The sequence below is a fragment of the Diprion similis genome, chromosome 10 (genome assembly GCF_021155765.1).
Source record: "Diprion similis isolate iyDipSimi1 chromosome 10, iyDipSimi1.1, whole genome shotgun sequence".
Lineage (NCBI taxonomy): Eukaryota > Metazoa > Arthropoda > Insecta > Hymenoptera > Diprionidae > Diprion > Diprion similis.
In genome coordinates, this window is record NC_060114.1 from 13,612,106 (window position 1) to 13,629,802 (window position 17,697).

At 37.8% G+C, this 17,697-nt stretch overlaps 2 protein-coding genes across 2 annotated transcripts; both read left to right on the plus strand.

Moving 5' to 3' along the window:
* The first annotated feature begins 1,918 nt into the window (after nucleotides 1-1,918).
* Nucleotides 1,919-4,387, plus strand: LOC124411519 (formin-B-like). The gene is made up of 8 exons (XM_046890670.1): nucleotides 1,919-2,020; nucleotides 2,205-2,294; nucleotides 2,393-2,455; nucleotides 3,361-3,426; nucleotides 3,540-3,581; nucleotides 3,676-3,747; nucleotides 3,825-3,938; nucleotides 4,215-4,387. Exons 1-8 carry the CDS (start codon nucleotides 1,937-1,939, stop codon nucleotides 4,377-4,379), a joined length of 696 nt encoding a protein of 231 aa, XP_046746626.1. The 5' UTR covers nucleotides 1,919-1,936; the 3' UTR covers nucleotides 4,380-4,387.
* Nucleotides 4,388-8,799: 4,412 nt separating this feature from the next.
* On the plus strand, nucleotides 8,800-16,651 carry LOC124410945. The gene is made up of 3 exons (XM_046889695.1): nucleotides 8,800-9,271; nucleotides 11,940-12,072; nucleotides 16,467-16,651. Exons 1-3 carry the CDS (start codon nucleotides 9,064-9,066, stop codon nucleotides 16,636-16,638), a joined length of 513 nt encoding a protein of 170 aa, XP_046745651.1. The 5' UTR covers nucleotides 8,800-9,063; the 3' UTR covers nucleotides 16,639-16,651.
* Nucleotides 16,652-17,697: the final 1,046 nt, after the last annotated feature.

The following is a 17,697-nucleotide window of genomic DNA, read 5'->3' on the forward strand; positions in this document are numbered from 1 at the left end:
CGAAAGCGATTTCATCTTTATGGTTTTATAATCGTCGAGGCACTTTCGACCGTTGATAGTATCGTGGAAGCGGTTTGTTGGCTGCGTAAATATGTACATATGTACCTACTTGTTATACCTACCTGTAACTGCGATGCATGTTAAGCTGTCGCTGCTGCCGGTGCAGCATAGATCCAACTACTGCAATCATAGAAAATTGTACGATGAAAATTACAAGCGTATAACGCACGGTGCGCGAGGCGAGTCAATTATGATATTGGCGATGCGGAATTACCGCCTCCTTCATCAAACATTCAGACCAGCTAACATTAATTTCACCGTAATCGACGATACACACCCTGACCTAACAACCTCGCAGCTATCCGTAGTATATTCAGAATTTTCCGGCATATTTGCCTCTCGCGCGATGTCAAAATCGTCGTGATCGCAGCCACGAATTACTCGTAAAAACGCAGATTCGTAGTCCCAACGGTTTTTGAATTAGAGCGAGTCAAAGCAAGCCAATCGCGCTGCGGCGTCGCGTCACGTGCTCGCTGTTCATTGGCCGGCGCGGTGAGTGACCGTTAGAACTTCGATCGGCTGCCATTTGAAAACCGCTGAACCATCGCTCTTGGCGTTTCACCGAATCGCCTCGGTTTCTCGCTGGGATTTTCCATCACCAATCTTTGAATGATTTAGAAATATATCATTTCGACGCAGGTATTCGAATGCAATTATATTCCGGGATCGGGAGAGCGGCGGAATCTTGGAGTGTTTGAAAGCAGAGTTTCTAGTGTTTTGACAGTTGATCCGAATCGGCCGTCCCACCCTCGGCTTGTGCCGCGTTTAGGTCGCTCGGTATTTAGTTAGTCAACCCTGCCCGGAGGCTCGATGGGAGCCAGCAAGTGTCGCCGAGATAGAACCTTTCATGTGCTAATCTATATTGATTCAATCAAACGCCTGTTCAACGACCGCGGCTGAGTCGGCTTCCCTCTCATCCTCGCCTACCTCTGATCCTTCCTCGTCGTCCTGTGTTTTTCCTGTTCTGCATTTAGGAGTACAAAATTATAATATATCGTACGCATAACGATCACACGCGAAGGGCTTCACGACGACGATCGCGGATCAGTACATTAGAGCCCCGAAATTTGTCGGGTGTGCATTTATCGGCTTGCACAAACAGAACTATGTATATACATACATATACGTATATTTACCCTGAATTCATTCGAGACGGTGTAAATATTTACTCTTATATATTTACGTCTGTGTATATAATATGTGTACAATTCCTACGAACAAATTGCTGTGCAACCAGTTATTTTGTATTACACACCAGTATTTTTATCTGTATGAAACAAACGCGCGGGGTCATTTAGACGATATTTATATCCGTACAACCTGAACAAAATTGATTCGTATAGATATACTTTGAAATAGACTAATGGGTATGACGGGTAACTGCGCAATAAAATCTTTGTTCTCAATATCATTTATCACAAAGTAGAAAATGCAATTAACAGTCTTCCAATTTAATATAACCCGGCAAAACTCATCGACGTAAATTATAAATCAATTAGACCACAAATTTTATTGTAATGGATTCATAATCATTCAAACGAACCTTTGTTCTTCTAAACCGATTCGAAGAAATACAGTTTTTTTAGTGTAATAAAATACATTTGCGATCTGTAACGATTTTCAACAGTTTTTTATTCTGCCTGTATATTTCGGCCTGTTTCGACCGTCAAATTTTCGTTGCGACCTTCACGTCTGTGTGCGTTACGTGAAAACACGTAACGTGACAGGCGTAAATTATATCGCGATTTAGTGTCGTCATGTGAATTTGGTTTCTTTAATATAAAACTATTTTCTCTCACCCTCTCGCTTCTTTATCTTCCGTTATAGCGGAAATGTTTTCGATGGACGAATAAACGATTCTCAACATTCCGAAAGTATGTTTTACAGAAGACAAGGATATTACTATCGGCTTATCAAACATTTACCGTTTCTCAAGCATTTCGATATCTACGATCCTCAGGTAATCGTGATCGTAATCTTACCAACAGCATGGCTATTTTTATACCTCTTAGACTAATTCATTTACAGTTCTCTCCACTTTATCATCAGGTCTAACCTAAAACTTCGTCACACGCCTAATTCGTAAATCAATCATATTTATCATTATCGACTAATAACTTCTCATTGATATTAATATCCGACAGTCGTTTATCCGCGAAGATGTCCTGGATAACCTTGTCGTCTGCATGCTCGTCTACTGCCTTTTCTATTTCGGTCTTTGGTACGCCGACAAGGTACGACAAGGAACCAATTAGTCTCTAACCAATACAGAGAATACATTTACAACTTACATTTCATACTTCACCGTTTTTATTTTGAATTTTACATCCAGGTCATCAAACAAATCGAGAAAGTAAACGAGAAAATGGACGCGGTTGTACGTGATAATAAAACCGTACGTATAATTTATTGCAAATTACTTTCCCGCTGATTATTATCATTGTTATTTTTTGATCCTATTGGAAATGTAGAAGGATAAATGTCTGAACGATCGATACCGTAAATCACTACAGGGATTGAGTTCTAAGCATGGTGTGAGTATATATGGTGTGCCTAGAACTTTTACGACACGCCCCTTTTTTCAAGGTTGAAGCCTTTATGTCAGATGTGTACCAACTGTCTAAAGAAATTCCTATATTGCTAGGGAATTATTTTTCTGGCGAACGCTACCCTGCTCAGTAATGTATGGTTGTGGTGTGAGTTATTTAACAGATTCAACGTCACAACAATTAATCACCACCGATCTAGGGTATTTTGGCGCCGTTGGTAGAAATCTTACTTAAGTTCAGTGCAGGGCGAGAGAGAAACTTTTTTGGAGACAGAAGCTACACTCCTAGACCATGTATACTCACACCACGGTTATAGATAAGTATTTTTTCAGGCACTTGATACTCTTCGAAAAAAAAATCATTGTTGGTAGTTAAATAATAATGTGGATAAATAGTAATTTATCTCTGATTGTCGTATAAATAGAAAATATGGTTACAAAAGTCACCAGATCGCAGGTATTTGGAAAATTGTGAGAAATTAATTAGATTTGGTAATGTGTAGAATCTATTTGTAAAAGGTAAAATTCTCGTTTTGTTTAAAATCCGTAAACAGCACGAAGAGATTATAAATCGACAGGAATAGAGAGGTTAAGTAATAATAATAATGATAATAATGATAGAGAGAAGTGAGGAAACGAGAATGGCTCGAATTTGTTTGCTTGTATATAATATCGTTTTCCCCCTTTTCATTAACAATCGCGATATATATTCCCGATTTATCCACCATTATCATAACGATTAACGATTTTAGAAACTCGAGGACCTGAGCACCCTGAAAAAGAAACGGTTAGAGTACGAGGATGTGGTTGTCAAAACGGTGCGTAAAATCTTTGATGATCAAATCATACGAAAATGAAAGACGTAAATTAAAAAAATGAATGAGAAATTTGAAAATCGAAAAATCTATTTCCTGCTTTTCAATTATTGCAGAAGGGAGTACAGCGTCAGATCGAAACTTATCTAGACAACGAAGTGAGCGTCTACATTGAGGGGATGAGACAAAAATTTCAAACAAATTAAAAACGTAAACAAATAATAAAAACGTCGATAATTGTTTTTTCCTCAGCTGGAAAAATTGACCGCGGAACTGACAACGACGGAGCGGAAAATAGGCGATTTGGAAAAAGTGTTTGGAAAAGTAATCGCAAATATACTCAATAAAACGCATTCGCAATTTTTCAAACTTGCAAATTACACGTAACAGGTTATTTTCAGTGCAAATATGTGGGAAGCACTTTCAACACGGGAACACCCGTTTCCGGTCCGGAAGGCGAAATGGCGATCGAGGACGGTCAGATATCCTCGGAGGAAAAACCGGAAGACGTTAAGGTCCGCCATTTATACGTGACAAAAAATCATCATAACCTCAATTCTTCCGTAGATCAAGAAAAAATAATTCCTAATTCGATCAAAGAGAGAGAGAGAGAGCACAGAAAAAAATGTTGAAAAATAGATATCGTGCACATTTTTCTCCCCTGTATTAATCAAAAACCATTGGTACACCGAAAAAGAAAATTTTAAATCTCGGTCAAAATCAGTCCTCTTCTTGGATAAAAAAATTATTTCATCATCTTTACTAACCTCGCGACACTCTGAAATATTCAGGTATTGGAACCGTCGTTCCCGCCCCCCTTACCTCCCGAACCTCCACCCCGGAAGTACGGAATCTTCGTCGCCAGGCCACCCGGACATCGCGTCATCCCCGGATTTGGACCACCACCCCCTCCACCGCCCCCAAAAATCGGATTCAAGCTGCCTAGCGTCTGCTGAGCTTTCGGAATTCGGTTAGTTTTCTGATCTCGCCTGTCTCTGTTTCTGATACCCTCACCCCGGAGAATCAAAAAAATTCAGTTTTGCGAACACTGTAAGTTGTTCTCTGATTTTAGCTGCCGTGTCGGATTATTCCGAGAAAAAATCGCAAAATTTAGGAGCGAAATGGCCGATAGAAAATCGCAGTGCAGATATTTTCAGAAATTTATCACCGCTCACGAAGACACTTTTAAGGCTTGCGCCTATTCTGCTGTCTGAAGAATAAAATACGTCAAGTTGAACAGGTTCTTATTTTATACATACATATATAGCGGTGAATTGAGTGAAATTGAACGTTGTGAGAATAAATATACATTTATATTGAAGATAAATTATAATTTTCATTACTTTAATTAATTAGAAACAAAAAAAGTTGGGCTATTTAAATTAACGGGTTTATATTCCGTTTATAAAAATATTAATTTTTTATTTTCTTTTTCGCGTAATAGTTTGTAGGGATAATAAATATCTTTAGATAAATTTAATTTATTACTAGTTTTATTATAATTAAATCATGGACATCAGAATTATTTTCAAGGGAGATGTGAAGGATTTATTTTCTATTTTTTTTTATAATAATATTGGTCTTTTATTTGTTAAAGAAGTTTTGAATAAAATACAAATGTTTAATTTGCTTTTTGGGGCTTCTACGAGAATAATTAATTCGTCTGTTTACTATATTTATATGATTTTACTGAAAACGTAGTAAGAAATGGATTGTATTTTATTTCTCTTCGGTGTAACGCGATGTTACGTTTCTAGTGTATGATAATTTCTCACCGCAAGATCGGTATATGAATATACTGTACATAACGTGGAAGTCCCTAATTGAACTGAAAAGGGAAAGTCAAGACTTTCAGCTTCGGTTTACTTTGAGATGCAGAGTTTAATAACTCTGCTCGTGTTGACCCTGTGAAAATGCATTGGCAAATACGGGTCGCTGGCAATTAAACTTACGCAAGCCTGTCCAACGACAACAAAATATTCTTACGTCAGACAATCGATCATTCTTCATCGGTCATGCTTTGTTCCACTTAACAAATGGCTTCGCCAAATTCCGTTGCAATATTGGCGGTGTAATTTCACTCTAAAAGCATGACTGATTCACGAAGTTGTATCAAGTTTTAAGAGACTCAAAAAAAAAAAAAAAAAAAACCAAGTGAACAAATATTTTTAAATTTTGAGGATATATTTAGATACTTTTGATCAGTTAAGGCCTTACGTACGTCTACCAGTGCCAAAAAAGCGGTGGAAGAAAAAAATAAATAGTACACATTGTTTATTGGTATTTAAACTTTATAAGAAATTTTATTTCACTTTATTTTTACAAAAATTATTATATCAGAGATGACGTGATCCACAACACTAATTGTAAAAAAAAAAGTTGCTCCAAGGTCAGCATCATATCTCCAGTACATGTTGATCGATCTGCAAAATTTAAAAAAATTCTTGTAAAATAAAGTTTTAACTATAGTACATCGAGTCGGGATTTTGAATTTCGAAAAATTTAGCGATTTAGGGCAGTTTAAAAAAAAATTATGTGTTTTACGTCATATATTTTACACTTTAATTATTTTTATAAAATTTTAAATCGATTTTTTAAGTGCGTTTTGCTCGAAGTCGCGCGTAGCTAAAGCAAGATCTTTATGACTTTTTTTAATTTGTTTTGTCAACTTACGTTTAACCTCCCATTCCGGCTTCGTATTGCATGCCTTCCTTGTCGCTAGTTAATTGTTTTTGTTTATTTTTTTCTATTCGACGAGCTGTTCTGGCGCGTTTTTTGTCGCTTCAGTAGCATTGATTCGTGCGTGTTTTAACCGGTTCACATTTTCTACCATAAATTTGGATCTGTGGGGAATTTTTGCAATTGACTTTTACAGAAATAAGCCTGAAACTACAGAGAACAACAATCTGTTTAAAAAAAATCAATTCTTTGAAAATTCTGGACGTATGTAAAACTCAAAATACTAGTATCCGAAAGAAAGAAATATATTTTTTTGACCTTAAACTAGATGAAAAAGAAAACCAGAGGATTTGAAAAAATTCAGAAAACGAGAACTGCAGCGATGAAACATGATTTTGAGTTCGCAAGATACTTTTTTTTCGTTCTGCGCCACTGAAGATGAGCGTAATCATCAACAGCCCGATGAAATCTCTCGAAGGTTCGTGATGGTAGCTGGAGGAAGCAGAAGCGCCGACTGTTCGGTTCAACAAACTCCTTCTCGACCACAATAGTAAGTATTTTTCCTTTCTTCGCGTTACGCCACACTCTTGACTTTCACCCGAAACGAATCCCGACTCGGAATGATACATGTAGGTAATCGCTTTTCAATTCGTCATTTAATGGAGTCATTTAATAACGTGGGATTGACTCAACTTCATTTTACTTTCTTTTAAAAACTAAAACGTGTATCACATATACTAACAGTCTTGAAATACTTGTACAAGTAGTATTTTTTCTGTTTTCTTTTTTCTTTTCATTTCAATTTGACATTTGACTGGGATTAAAAAATTCATACTACTTGAAATCTTGTCTAAAATCTTTTTCACACCATTTCGATTCACCGTTATGAAATCTTCATCAATGATATAGCTCTTAAAGATACTCAAAACTTTTTATAGTTGACGAAAAATCATGATAATTATTGAGTGTTTCGACCAGGTTGTTGGTTTAAATTTAAGATTGAAAGTTTTTTGTGCTTATCGATGCGTAATGTGGTAGAAGTACTTAATGAAGCTTGATAATGAGTGGGCTAAAAGAAATTAACGATTTTAACAAATAGTCGGTATAAACACGTTGATTGTCCTCCATAGTGTTGGGTAATAAAATTACCGGTATTCGTCCACGCGGCAGATCGTTATTATATGCTCGAGGTTGATTTCAAAATTATATGTAAGTAATTATGATGCGAAGAAAACAATTCTTTGGATTTTCGAAAAAACACAACGCAAAAACAAAATACCCCCAAGCGCCGACGTTGATTAGTATCGATTTGTACATTTCGTTATTAGGATGGACGATTTTATCACCAGAAATCTTATTTCTCCTGCAACTCCTCTACAGGAGAAGAAATCGGCTATCGATCAACTTGAGACTTGACTCGCTTTACGGTTTTCCCTTGGTCCCCTTCGTCATTTGAGTGATAGAAAAATAAATTAATGTTCTCAGAAAACGATTGCAACACATCGCCGAGCGGGTATTTTACCGATCAGATGGATGCTCATGTAACAGTCACGTTTCCCTTGAGCAAATCGTGTGGGTGATTGGCTTGCTCAGGGTCGTCCGAATCGAGTTTCCTTATTTTTTTCACCTAGAAATGAGGCCAAGATTGCTCCGCGATGGCGGAGGTCAGGAAACGAAGACTCGATCGCAGCTTGGATCAGAAAATCGGTTGACAAGTCTTGACACTTGAACCAATTTCGACTCCGTTCGAGGCAAACGTCAGCATTTTTTCTCCCCTTCTTCTTGCCCCGTAAATTTGGCCGATCGCTTGCCGATTTATTCAACCGATCGAGTGCCGATTTATTACCGTAATGAAAAACGGTTCTGCCAGTTTGCTCAAAGTCGGCGTAAAACAGCTCCGAACAGCGTAACGCGGGAACTTTCACTGACTTCTGATCGTGAACGACCGGCTGCGCGGCTGGCAAGTTGTTCGGTTCGCGAAGAAGGCGAGAGAAGGCTGTGAACCGCCGTCTTTCCGCCTATTCATTTCGTATCCAGTCATTCTCTGGCACCGAGACTCGCCGGTTGAGCTCCTGGTTCGTCTCAGCCGCTGTTAACAGACAAATTCATTGAGACGGTAGCGCGCGTCAACCGGTGGAGGAAAAAATCGGTTTCGGTTATTTTGTTTTTTATTCTTCTTCTGTTAAATCTTTTTTAACTTTCGACGAGAGACAAGTGATTGAAAATCGGGGAACTGTCGAGTCCGTTCTGTCGTAAACGAGGTTTGCGATCGGTTTTTAAAAATCGCCAAAACTTTGAACACCTGCCGGTGATCAAGTCACGACATCTCGAAATTCGAACCACCGATTTTCGAAATCAGTCGTAAAATATCGGGACGATCTTGCAACTGAGATGTGTATTTCTTAATACGAAATATATTATTAATTCAAAGACGAATAACGACGATAAAAATAAATTGAATTGCCTTTTCTCAAAAAATTTTTCTCATTCGAATAAATCCAACGCTGATAGACATATTGCAAAATTTTTAATACACCAAGTGACCGACAGTCGAAGGTGTGTAAACAGCTGAGATAACAGTTGAAAGATCAGATCTTGAAAACTGTCTGGTACCGGTATTATAAAAAAGAACATGGAATAAAAAAAAAAAAAAAAAAAAAAAAAACGAGACTGCAAATAAAATAAAAATAGACCAAAGTGTGAAGAAAATAGCAAGCTAAAGACAGTATATTTTTTCTAAGCCTTACCATTGGAAAACAATTATCATCACTGCCAGCTACGGTATTATTACTATCACTATCATCATTCTTCTCAACGCGATTGAAAAGTGAACGATAATTCTGCTTTAATTCGTGACATAAGTGAAAGATTTAAAGGCAATAAGTACGTAGAAATAAAGTAAAAGGAACTTGAGTAAATAAAAAATTTGAAAAAAATAAAAATAAAAAAAAAACATTAAATATGGATACGGGAACCGTTCGTCTAGTAATTTTCTTGGGGATGTTCCTCGTGTTCGCTGGTGATTACACGGCTCTGATGTCGACGATATTCGGCATTAACGGTGATAAAAATGGCACAACGTCTCTCACCAAGCGGCCGCAAAACTCGCCGAAGGATTCGCCACGTGGTCAGTCGCTGTCGGAGGAGGAAAATTTTTTGGAGGATAACGGTGAGCCCCCTTCTCCTCCTCCTCCCCCTCCTTTCAAGAAAAGGAGGATAATTCTGATCCAAATTCTATTTGTTTCGTTAGATCCTTGGAATAGATCACGATTACTTTGAAACAATAATGAGATGCAGACAATTCTAGAATACCAGTACGATTCTTGATTTCCTTAATTCTATGCGCATACGCTCAACGACAAGTCACTGTCTGTAAGATCATACAAGAAGCGAAGCGCATTATACGTTGGTGTAATACATCAGACGGAAGCTTCATTGAAATTCCCACAGCGTAATCGCTGTATAGAACATGTATCGTACAAGATTGGGTACGTTTATACATATCATAAACCGTGTACCTACTTCACAACGATTTCGACGTAAATTTAAACCATTCGATCGTCATGCGAGTGCCGCATGAACCAATATAATGAACCTATATGGGTATAGATTTTACAACTAGACATTATAGGCTCATCGGTGTAATTTATCCAGACTGTAAACGATTCGTCTGAAAAGCGGTAAATGAATATTAGGGACACACGAAAAACAAAAACAAAAAACAAACAAAATTGTTGATTCTACGACCACACATGGATTCAAATATGGCGAATGAAACCGTCTTCTTATGCAAATGTAACCATTTTTTTATCCGATAATACAGGTTGTTGTAATTACGATCACTTTGTTTGTCGTATAAAATTATACTTTTATTTCAGTCGTAAAAATATTTTTCTTTCCATATTTTGTAAAACGAAGAAATTCCTTCTCAGTGTGTAGAGAAATTTTTCACTCCTTATTATTTTCCACCGAATCAAGTTCACGGAAATCGTGAAGATTTTCTTCTGTGAAACCCATGATATTTATTCGATTTTTTATTACTTGACGATATTTTGTCTACGTTAATCGATCGAAAATCGATTCACCTTCCTTTTTATTCAACGTTATTTCCCTGTGGTTTTATTTTCTTATTCACCTTCGGGATTTCCATTTTGTTTGCTCAATCATTCGGCGGATCGGTTAGTTTTAAGTTTTTTAATTAACCTTCTGGTAACCGATTCCAAGTTTTTGTCCATGAAGCGAATACGCGAGCGACTTCAGCGGCATTTTATAAATCGTTTCGGGGGACTCGGTTAATCTTGTTTTAATTTAATCCCACGATTCCGCCTTGGAATGAATTCAAAATTCTAAGGACCCTCAGATTCACTATTCAAAGGTCATCGGCCAACGCCCTGCCTGAACTGGCAACTGGCGAAATCACAAGTATATCATCATCGCGCAAATGTGGCGCGTGTTTCGCGCTAAAACTTACCGATCAAAAAACCGGCATTCGTTCCGCGAAAGCTTGAGCTTGGATTTTTGCATATATATATACGGATTGAATAAAGTAATTTTTTTCTCCCCTCGAGTCGGCGATCCGATTTCTCTGACCGATTCGCACGAATGATGAAATTTCGCGAATTCTCATTCATCGTATTCCGCTTTTGACCTCCTCCTCTCCTTTTTAATTTGGGGCATGTATTCAACGGTATCGGTAAAAATTATTATACCTCATTACATCCTAGATTTGACTGGCGTGAATTTCATTCATGTAATCATTTAATCGGCACGAATGCGGATGCGAAATAATAAAATTCAGCTTTAATAATCCGACACGATATTATACAATTTGGTGTTGAATAAAAAATTACATAATCAAGTACTCCCAAGTGTATTATACATGTAATTGGCAAAAAAATTCATACTCGATCCTTTTATTTCGATGCTTAATCCCGGTGGGAATACAGCGTTGCGAATACACAGCGACGGTTAATAATAATTGTAAAACTGAACCCGCGGTTTTTGATTCTCGAGAACAAAAACTAGACTGCTGCAAGGCTGCCGTTTCCAATGACGTAACCCACGCGGTTGATTTGAATAATGGAATAGGTGCACGAGGCTGTGTGTACATTGAAATGAAATCCTCGTTCTCTGAAAAAGCGGCGGGGAAAAAAAACCAGAGACAAAGGTAGAAAAAGAGAGACGAAAACATATTATTTGAAAAAGTCTAGAAAATGTTTACTGCACACCTGACTCGCGTACATAATAAATATTAATATATTAATCATTGTTATTGATCTTACATCGTCAATTGACTAGCCAGTGTGATCATGTTTCCGATAAACAGCCACAAATTTTCGAATTTAAAAAAATAATACGCTGCTATCCTTGAACCAGTTACATACCCATAAACGCTGTTATAAAAGTATGCAAAAACGAAATGCAGTTCAGTTGCAGTTAAAATTATCTCTTTTTTTTTTCTTTGAGTTCACGTCGCAGCAACATCTCGGCAGCTCAAAATCGTTAATTTGTTTTCACTGTTTGTACTTGTTCTTTTCTTTTTCTTACTTCGTTTTTGACATTTTTTTTTCTTTGAGTTCACGTCGCAGCAACATCTCGGCAGCTCAAAATCGTTAATTTGTTTTCACTATTTGTACTTGTTCTTTTCTTTTTCTTACTTCGTTTTTGACATTTTTTGTTTTATTCAAACGAATCCATTTATTCGTCCAAGTTGACGACGTCAAAACTAAATATGCTGTCAATTACTGACCAACTTTGACGGAAAAATTGATTCATTTAAATAATTCCTGCTCACGAACTCACAAAAATTATTCTTTTTTGTATTTCTTTCTTCACAGGAATATCTGAGAAAGCGAAGCTCATGTCAACGATAAAAAGCGCCTGCCTGCCGAAATTGATTTGCGAACTTACAGCATCGACGAATCAGGATCAGCTCAGCGACATGGAAAGATCACTCCTTAATCTGATAAGGTGAGGATTAAGGCAAGGGTAGAAAAAAAATGAGGTTTTCTGTTTCATTTTTTATTTTTTCTTTGTCATTTTTCTTTCGCACAGTTTTTATTTGTCCACATTTCTTCTATACATACGATCAATTTGCAATGTCGAATATTATTTTTCTCTTGTCCTCGGTTTCGTTTGAATTTGAAATCAGAATTAATTTTTACCTCTCTGGTTTTTTTTTACTTTTACAATTCTATCGACATTCCGTCTTTTCTTGTTGTTATTTTTCATTTTATTTCTATCAGTTTGCAAGGAATTATCAAAGATATTATCTTGCTTGGTATTGACTGAAATTTGACATCAAAGGATATCGTCATAACCTTTATTAGTCCCGGTTACGAAATCCGACGTTTATTTATTCGTATCTCCCGTTCACGTATCTCAATTGCCTCGAGCGGTTTTCAACGTTTCAATTCACGGAAGTGGCCATTCTACATGCGAGTATAAAAATCGATCAACAAAACTCGAACGGACAAGTCCAACCTCCGTGAAACCACAAGATGAATCGATGCCGCATTTTACCGATTAACGCTACCCGAGGCCAAATATATTGGAGATTCAGTTACAATACAGACATGGCTGCATATCCACCTTTCATGTATGACCCAGAGATCGATGGTTCTTGAACTTTAAAAAAGGACACGCTCTAGCATATCGGTCAAGGCACTTCCGGGCTAGAATTACAGCTAAAAGATACGATGCGAGTGGACCGAATCGAAGGATAACTTCCTAGCTTCTTTCTGCTTCTTTTTTTTTTGCGTCTTCTTTTCTTTTTTTTTTTACAGTCCAATAAATCTGGCCTTACACTTGCGGCCAAATATAGTTTCCACTTCCCCTCATCTCAACACGCTTCTTGCAACTCGTTATTTCTGCCTATATACAAATCCGGGAAGTACTTTCACGGAACTTTCATTTTTGCCTTGCGGTAGAAATTAGAATTCTATGTTTTTACCTTGTAACCGTACTCGATCGTCTCATGTGTCAATTTGTGTTTTAATCTTGAAACAGGACCTCATTAAACCAGAGTTAATACGTCTACAAACCTAAGAAGAAAAAATGGCGATAAACATATATTGTGTTAAGGGGTTATATACAGTCAGGAGGCCCAGAAAAAATCGATTTTTAAAAAGTAAAAACCTTCGATTAATTACTAAGAAACATACTTAAATATTTTGTTTTAAATCTTGCTCACCGACTTTAAAAACCCAATTTTGAAAAGAAAACGTTTATAGTTTCAGAAGCACTTTACATGTAGTAGAAATTTTTTTTTCCAACTTACATCGAGTCATCAATATTAGTCAGATTGACAAGAAATTTTCTGTGTCTGTGTACTCAAATCCATGTACACTACGAAAATAAAATGATACAGAAATCAATTTTTTGAAAATTTTAACTGTATATTACCCCTTAATAGTACGTATTTTCATTTGTCATTGAATTTTGCGATCAAGGTTGTGATGTGGTATAATTTTTAAATATCACTACAGAGTGTATTACAAGGCAATACATCCTTTTCTTTGTTAGTCTTTTCATAACCACGCCCAAATCCTTACGCGTGCAGTATAATCAATTTTGCGTAATGCGTGTAAAATGAATATTTATACACGGTAGTCAGCCTTTCGATTTCAAGCGTTGTTACCTAACTATAAAGCCCGCCACTTTCTCCCGCGACTTAAACGAGCATATAATACACAGGACTTGGTTTCCCCCTCCTCCTCTCTCTCTCTTTCTCTCTGTCTGTCTTTGTCTTCGTACTTGAGAGTAAGAAAGAAAGAGGATCATTGAATAGCCGGCGATAACGCGTGAGTTGCATCGCCTTTCACAACGATTCTGTAACACGTCTGTTTGTTCGTACGAAAATCGATTGGTATGCGAAGAACAGTAACTCGACGTTGCAGGCAGGTACCTTGTACTCGCAAATACTCATTCAGGCACGAGTCCAAGTACCTACGTAAGTACTTAGGGTGTCATTGCGTCAGAGTTAACGATTTCGATGATTGCTTGTAACATTAATTGGCGAAGCGCGTGACGTCATACGTATATACAGGCTGGAGTCACGGTTTTCGCTTTTGCCCGATCGACTAACGGAATGAATTAACCACGTGGTTAGAAAATTTGCGAAAAACTTAATAACAAGACTTGATTACGCAGCATCCTCCTAAATATCAATATCGAAACTGATAACTGCGTTTTTTTTTTTTTTTTTTTTTTTTATTGCGAACGTGCCGCAAGGAATCGAAGATGGAATTTAACGCTCTCGAAGATTTGCCGGAAAGCTTTTCCGCGATGATAAATGCGGCGAAGAGCAGTCTGCAGATAAAGACTTTCCGCAAACAGATATACCGACACGATCCGGCACTTGGTTCGACTGCATATATCGACCTCCGCGAATCTTGCAGTGGCTGCTGCAACGGCACCAAAATGGCGCGACGGTATCTGGTATCCGCGGGTGACAAGCGAATTGGGAAAAAGGAAGAAGAGCTTCTGGATCGCCAATTTCCCGTCTGTCTCTCAGCTTCTTACCGCCCACCGATCCAGGAATCGCACTATAAACACCGGATATCTTTCCTGCAGAGCTCAGATCTCGCTGCGGATATAGGGGGGGACCCTTCCTATTTGCGCCACTTTTAAATCCCCCAACTTTACACCGGATCAGATAAACGCTACTCGGCTTTCTGCTGCACCGCCTTTTGCTTCTGCATCCGAGCTCTCCGTATCTATCGAATTATTATTACCTCTTGAGTCAACAATAATCAGCACGTCCGGATTTAACCTCTTCAACCACGGTGGGATGCTCAAAATTTCCATGTCCTAACCTTAAAATGATTTTTGTTACTTCGCATAACCCCATAAACCACCGAGTAAGAAAATTCGCAGTAAAATGTTGAGTTGAAAAATGTCTGACTGAAAGGATTAAGCGCTTGTTTTACTAAAACTATTGCAGTTGGCTGCGAAGTTGCTGAATTCCATCATGTGTAGTTTTTCAAATTTTATCGAATAATCTTTCACCTTAATTTCACTATCGTATAAAAAAATTCTTACACCTCTGCTTGTTCGAATTTTAAAAAATCGGTCCAGTTTTTTTTACCGCGAATATCTAACGTCGTTGTGTCTGAACCAATTTGCAGTTTCTTCTAAGAGCATTAGACACACACACACACAAACCATCGCGCAGTTGTACTTTCACCGAAAATCATCACTTTCTAGCGATTGCCTCGTTGAGTGCATCAATTCTCGAACTGGTACTGCAGAGGTTCCTAAATCGACAGGGTGCCTAATCTTTTCGGTGTATTTATAGTCTTGCGCCTCTCTCTTAATCCCACAATCTTGACTTTTATTGAGGGAAAGCCGTGAATATTATAGAGTATCCCACAGTGTTACCAGTAGCAGCGCATTCTCTGGGCAGTTATAGTTGTGGATGTATCCAGTGCATAAACTACCGACTCGAGACAAGTTATAACAGGCTTTCGAGTTGTTTCCCACCCTCGAAGTACCTGATTATAGAAAGTGAACGCGTCGCCTTCTTACCTTGTGCTTGTTCCCCTCGCGTGACTTGCTGCTAACTTTTTACTTCTCTTCGTTATGCGAGAACGAGACACACGGGCCACTCCCCGTTCACGATCGCCTGTCACGATTTACGCGTTGCTTTATAATAACAAAAATAGAAAATCCCCATTTTTTTTATCGGAATCTCAAACAATTACCATTGATCGAAACGTGCAAATCGAATATCAAAACCGCAGCCTGTACACAAAGCCCTGCGTTTTACCACATCCAGATATTGGATAAAGGAACGTATATAAACCGTTGAAACCCGATCCGTTGACCCGATTTTATTTTTCCACGAGGTGCAGGCCATGTGCAGAGCAATAAAACCGCGCCTTATCTTATATCTCGGAGAACTGCAGTTTGTCCCGATTTTTCGCGACGGACTGGGTACGGCGGGGGGAGGAGAGGGGGGGGGGGGAGAGGAGGGAGGCAATCACTGAATTGTAGAGCGATATCTCATTCCGTGCTACCTATGCAAAATTACTACATACTCCGCGTCGTTGTCGTCGTTGTCTCTTGGGAATTGCGAGAGGGAAGAGATTTATGGGGCAAAAAGAGTTCCCAACTTGGATGGCAGGGACCCGAGAGTTGCCTGTTATATCCGGTTGTCTTGAGCTCCGAGACTTGAGCGGCGGCGAAAACTGGGTGGGAAGTAACAATTATTCACCGGATAATGGTTGTTTTAGACTTGTGGCAAGGCGATGTTTTTTATTTATTTTATTTTTTTTTTTTTTCTTCTACTTGCGATTGCGAATTGGCGTTTCTTAAACCCAAAACCTAACGTAATAACTAATGGTTAATTGTTTTTTTCGCAGAGACACCAGTCTCAGCACAACAGCCGAGGTCGCATCGAGGTATCATTTTGCCGCTCACATGGGTCAGCTGATTTCCGGTCTCGAGGGTCAAGGCTGCCACAATTTTTACCCGACCTGTCCTTTTCCCGGTTCGACTGTTCTCAGCATGATGAAGAAGGTCCGGATGCGCTGATCGAGGAATAAGAAACGTCCGTAACTTCCCGCACTGGGGATGAAGTGGATGGAGAGTTTTCTGGATTCGCAAAGTTGCGTTGAATTCGGACGAGAAATTAACCAACAGTTGAATGTTGGGCAGATTCTGATGTAAATTGAGCGAAAATTTATGTTACAAAATCTTTTTTTTTTTTTTTTTTTTTTTTTTTTTTTTGGCGAAGTGTAGATCGCGATGCGTGCAAAGACTGAGGATACCTAAATTGTTTTCTGTAGGGATACGAAATCTAAATTGTAATATGATGGAAGAAAGGAAGTTGTAATAATACTCAATTATGTTGTTACGAATTGTTATAGACCATATACACTTTGTTTTCCGTACACCAGGAGCGAAATTTTTTTTTCCCTTTGCTTTTGTTTTATGTACGCTAATTAACAATTACGCCGTGTGATTTTTTTTATATATAATATATATATATATACCTATTCTACATGATGAGTGATATATTGTAGATATGTTTAAGATAGCGAAGCTAGTCTGACTTGACGTGAATAAAATGAACGATCTGAATCGTTGACTCGTATTTGTACAGTGCATTATTTTCGTCTTTAGTTTCATTTCGGAATTTCTAGCCGTTTAATATAAGTATACATACATATATATGTATACTAACCATTTTTTGTATTTACGATTTATTTAAACATACCCGTTTTACATGTGTAATTAAGATTATTCCTTACTGTAATATCTAGTTACATATAAATTGATATATCACACATACTTATCATGTATCTATATACGTGTATATCACATATGATTATCTTGTATGTATCAAATAATTGTAACTCGTGTGTAAATAAAATTCCAACATTTTAAACTTATCAGATTTTAATCGGTGTTAAAAATTGTCGTAAGAACTTTTTACTGAACAATTATGTGCACGTCTGAACGATCTTTTGTTTCGGGTCATAGACGAGGAATAAAAATATGGCGCCTCCTTCCAATTCTCACATCGCGATTTTGTCATAATTTCCTCGTTTGATAAGGTTAGATTTTTTAAAAACATGATCCTTCGCAAGA

What these genes read in the sequence shown, in the direction of transcription:
- LOC124411519 (XM_046890670.1), top strand. Translation starts at nt 1,937, where the DNA reads ATGTTTTACAGAAGACAAGGATATTACTATCGGCTTATCAAACATTTA. An exon ending in TCGATATCTACGATCCTCAG is followed by an intron (nt 2,021 to 2,204) that starts GTAATCGTGATC and finishes AATATCCGACAG; the next exon opens with TCGTTTATCCGCGAAGATGT. An exon ending in TTGTACGTGATAATAAAACC is followed by an intron (nt 2,456 to 3,360) that starts GTACGTATAATT and finishes TAACGATTTTAG; the next exon opens with AAACTCGAGGACCTGAGCAC.
- LOC124410945 (XM_046889695.1), top strand. Translation starts at nt 9,064, where the DNA reads ATGGATACGGGAACCGTTCGTCTAGTAATTTTCTTGGGGATGTTCCTC. An exon ending in AAATTTTTTGGAGGATAACG is followed by an intron (nt 9,272 to 11,939) that starts GTGAGCCCCCTT and finishes CTTTCTTCACAG; the next exon opens with GAATATCTGAGAAAGCGAAG. An exon ending in TCACTCCTTAATCTGATAAG is followed by an intron (nt 12,073 to 16,466) that starts GTGAGGATTAAG and finishes TTTTTTTCGCAG; the next exon opens with AGACACCAGTCTCAGCACAA.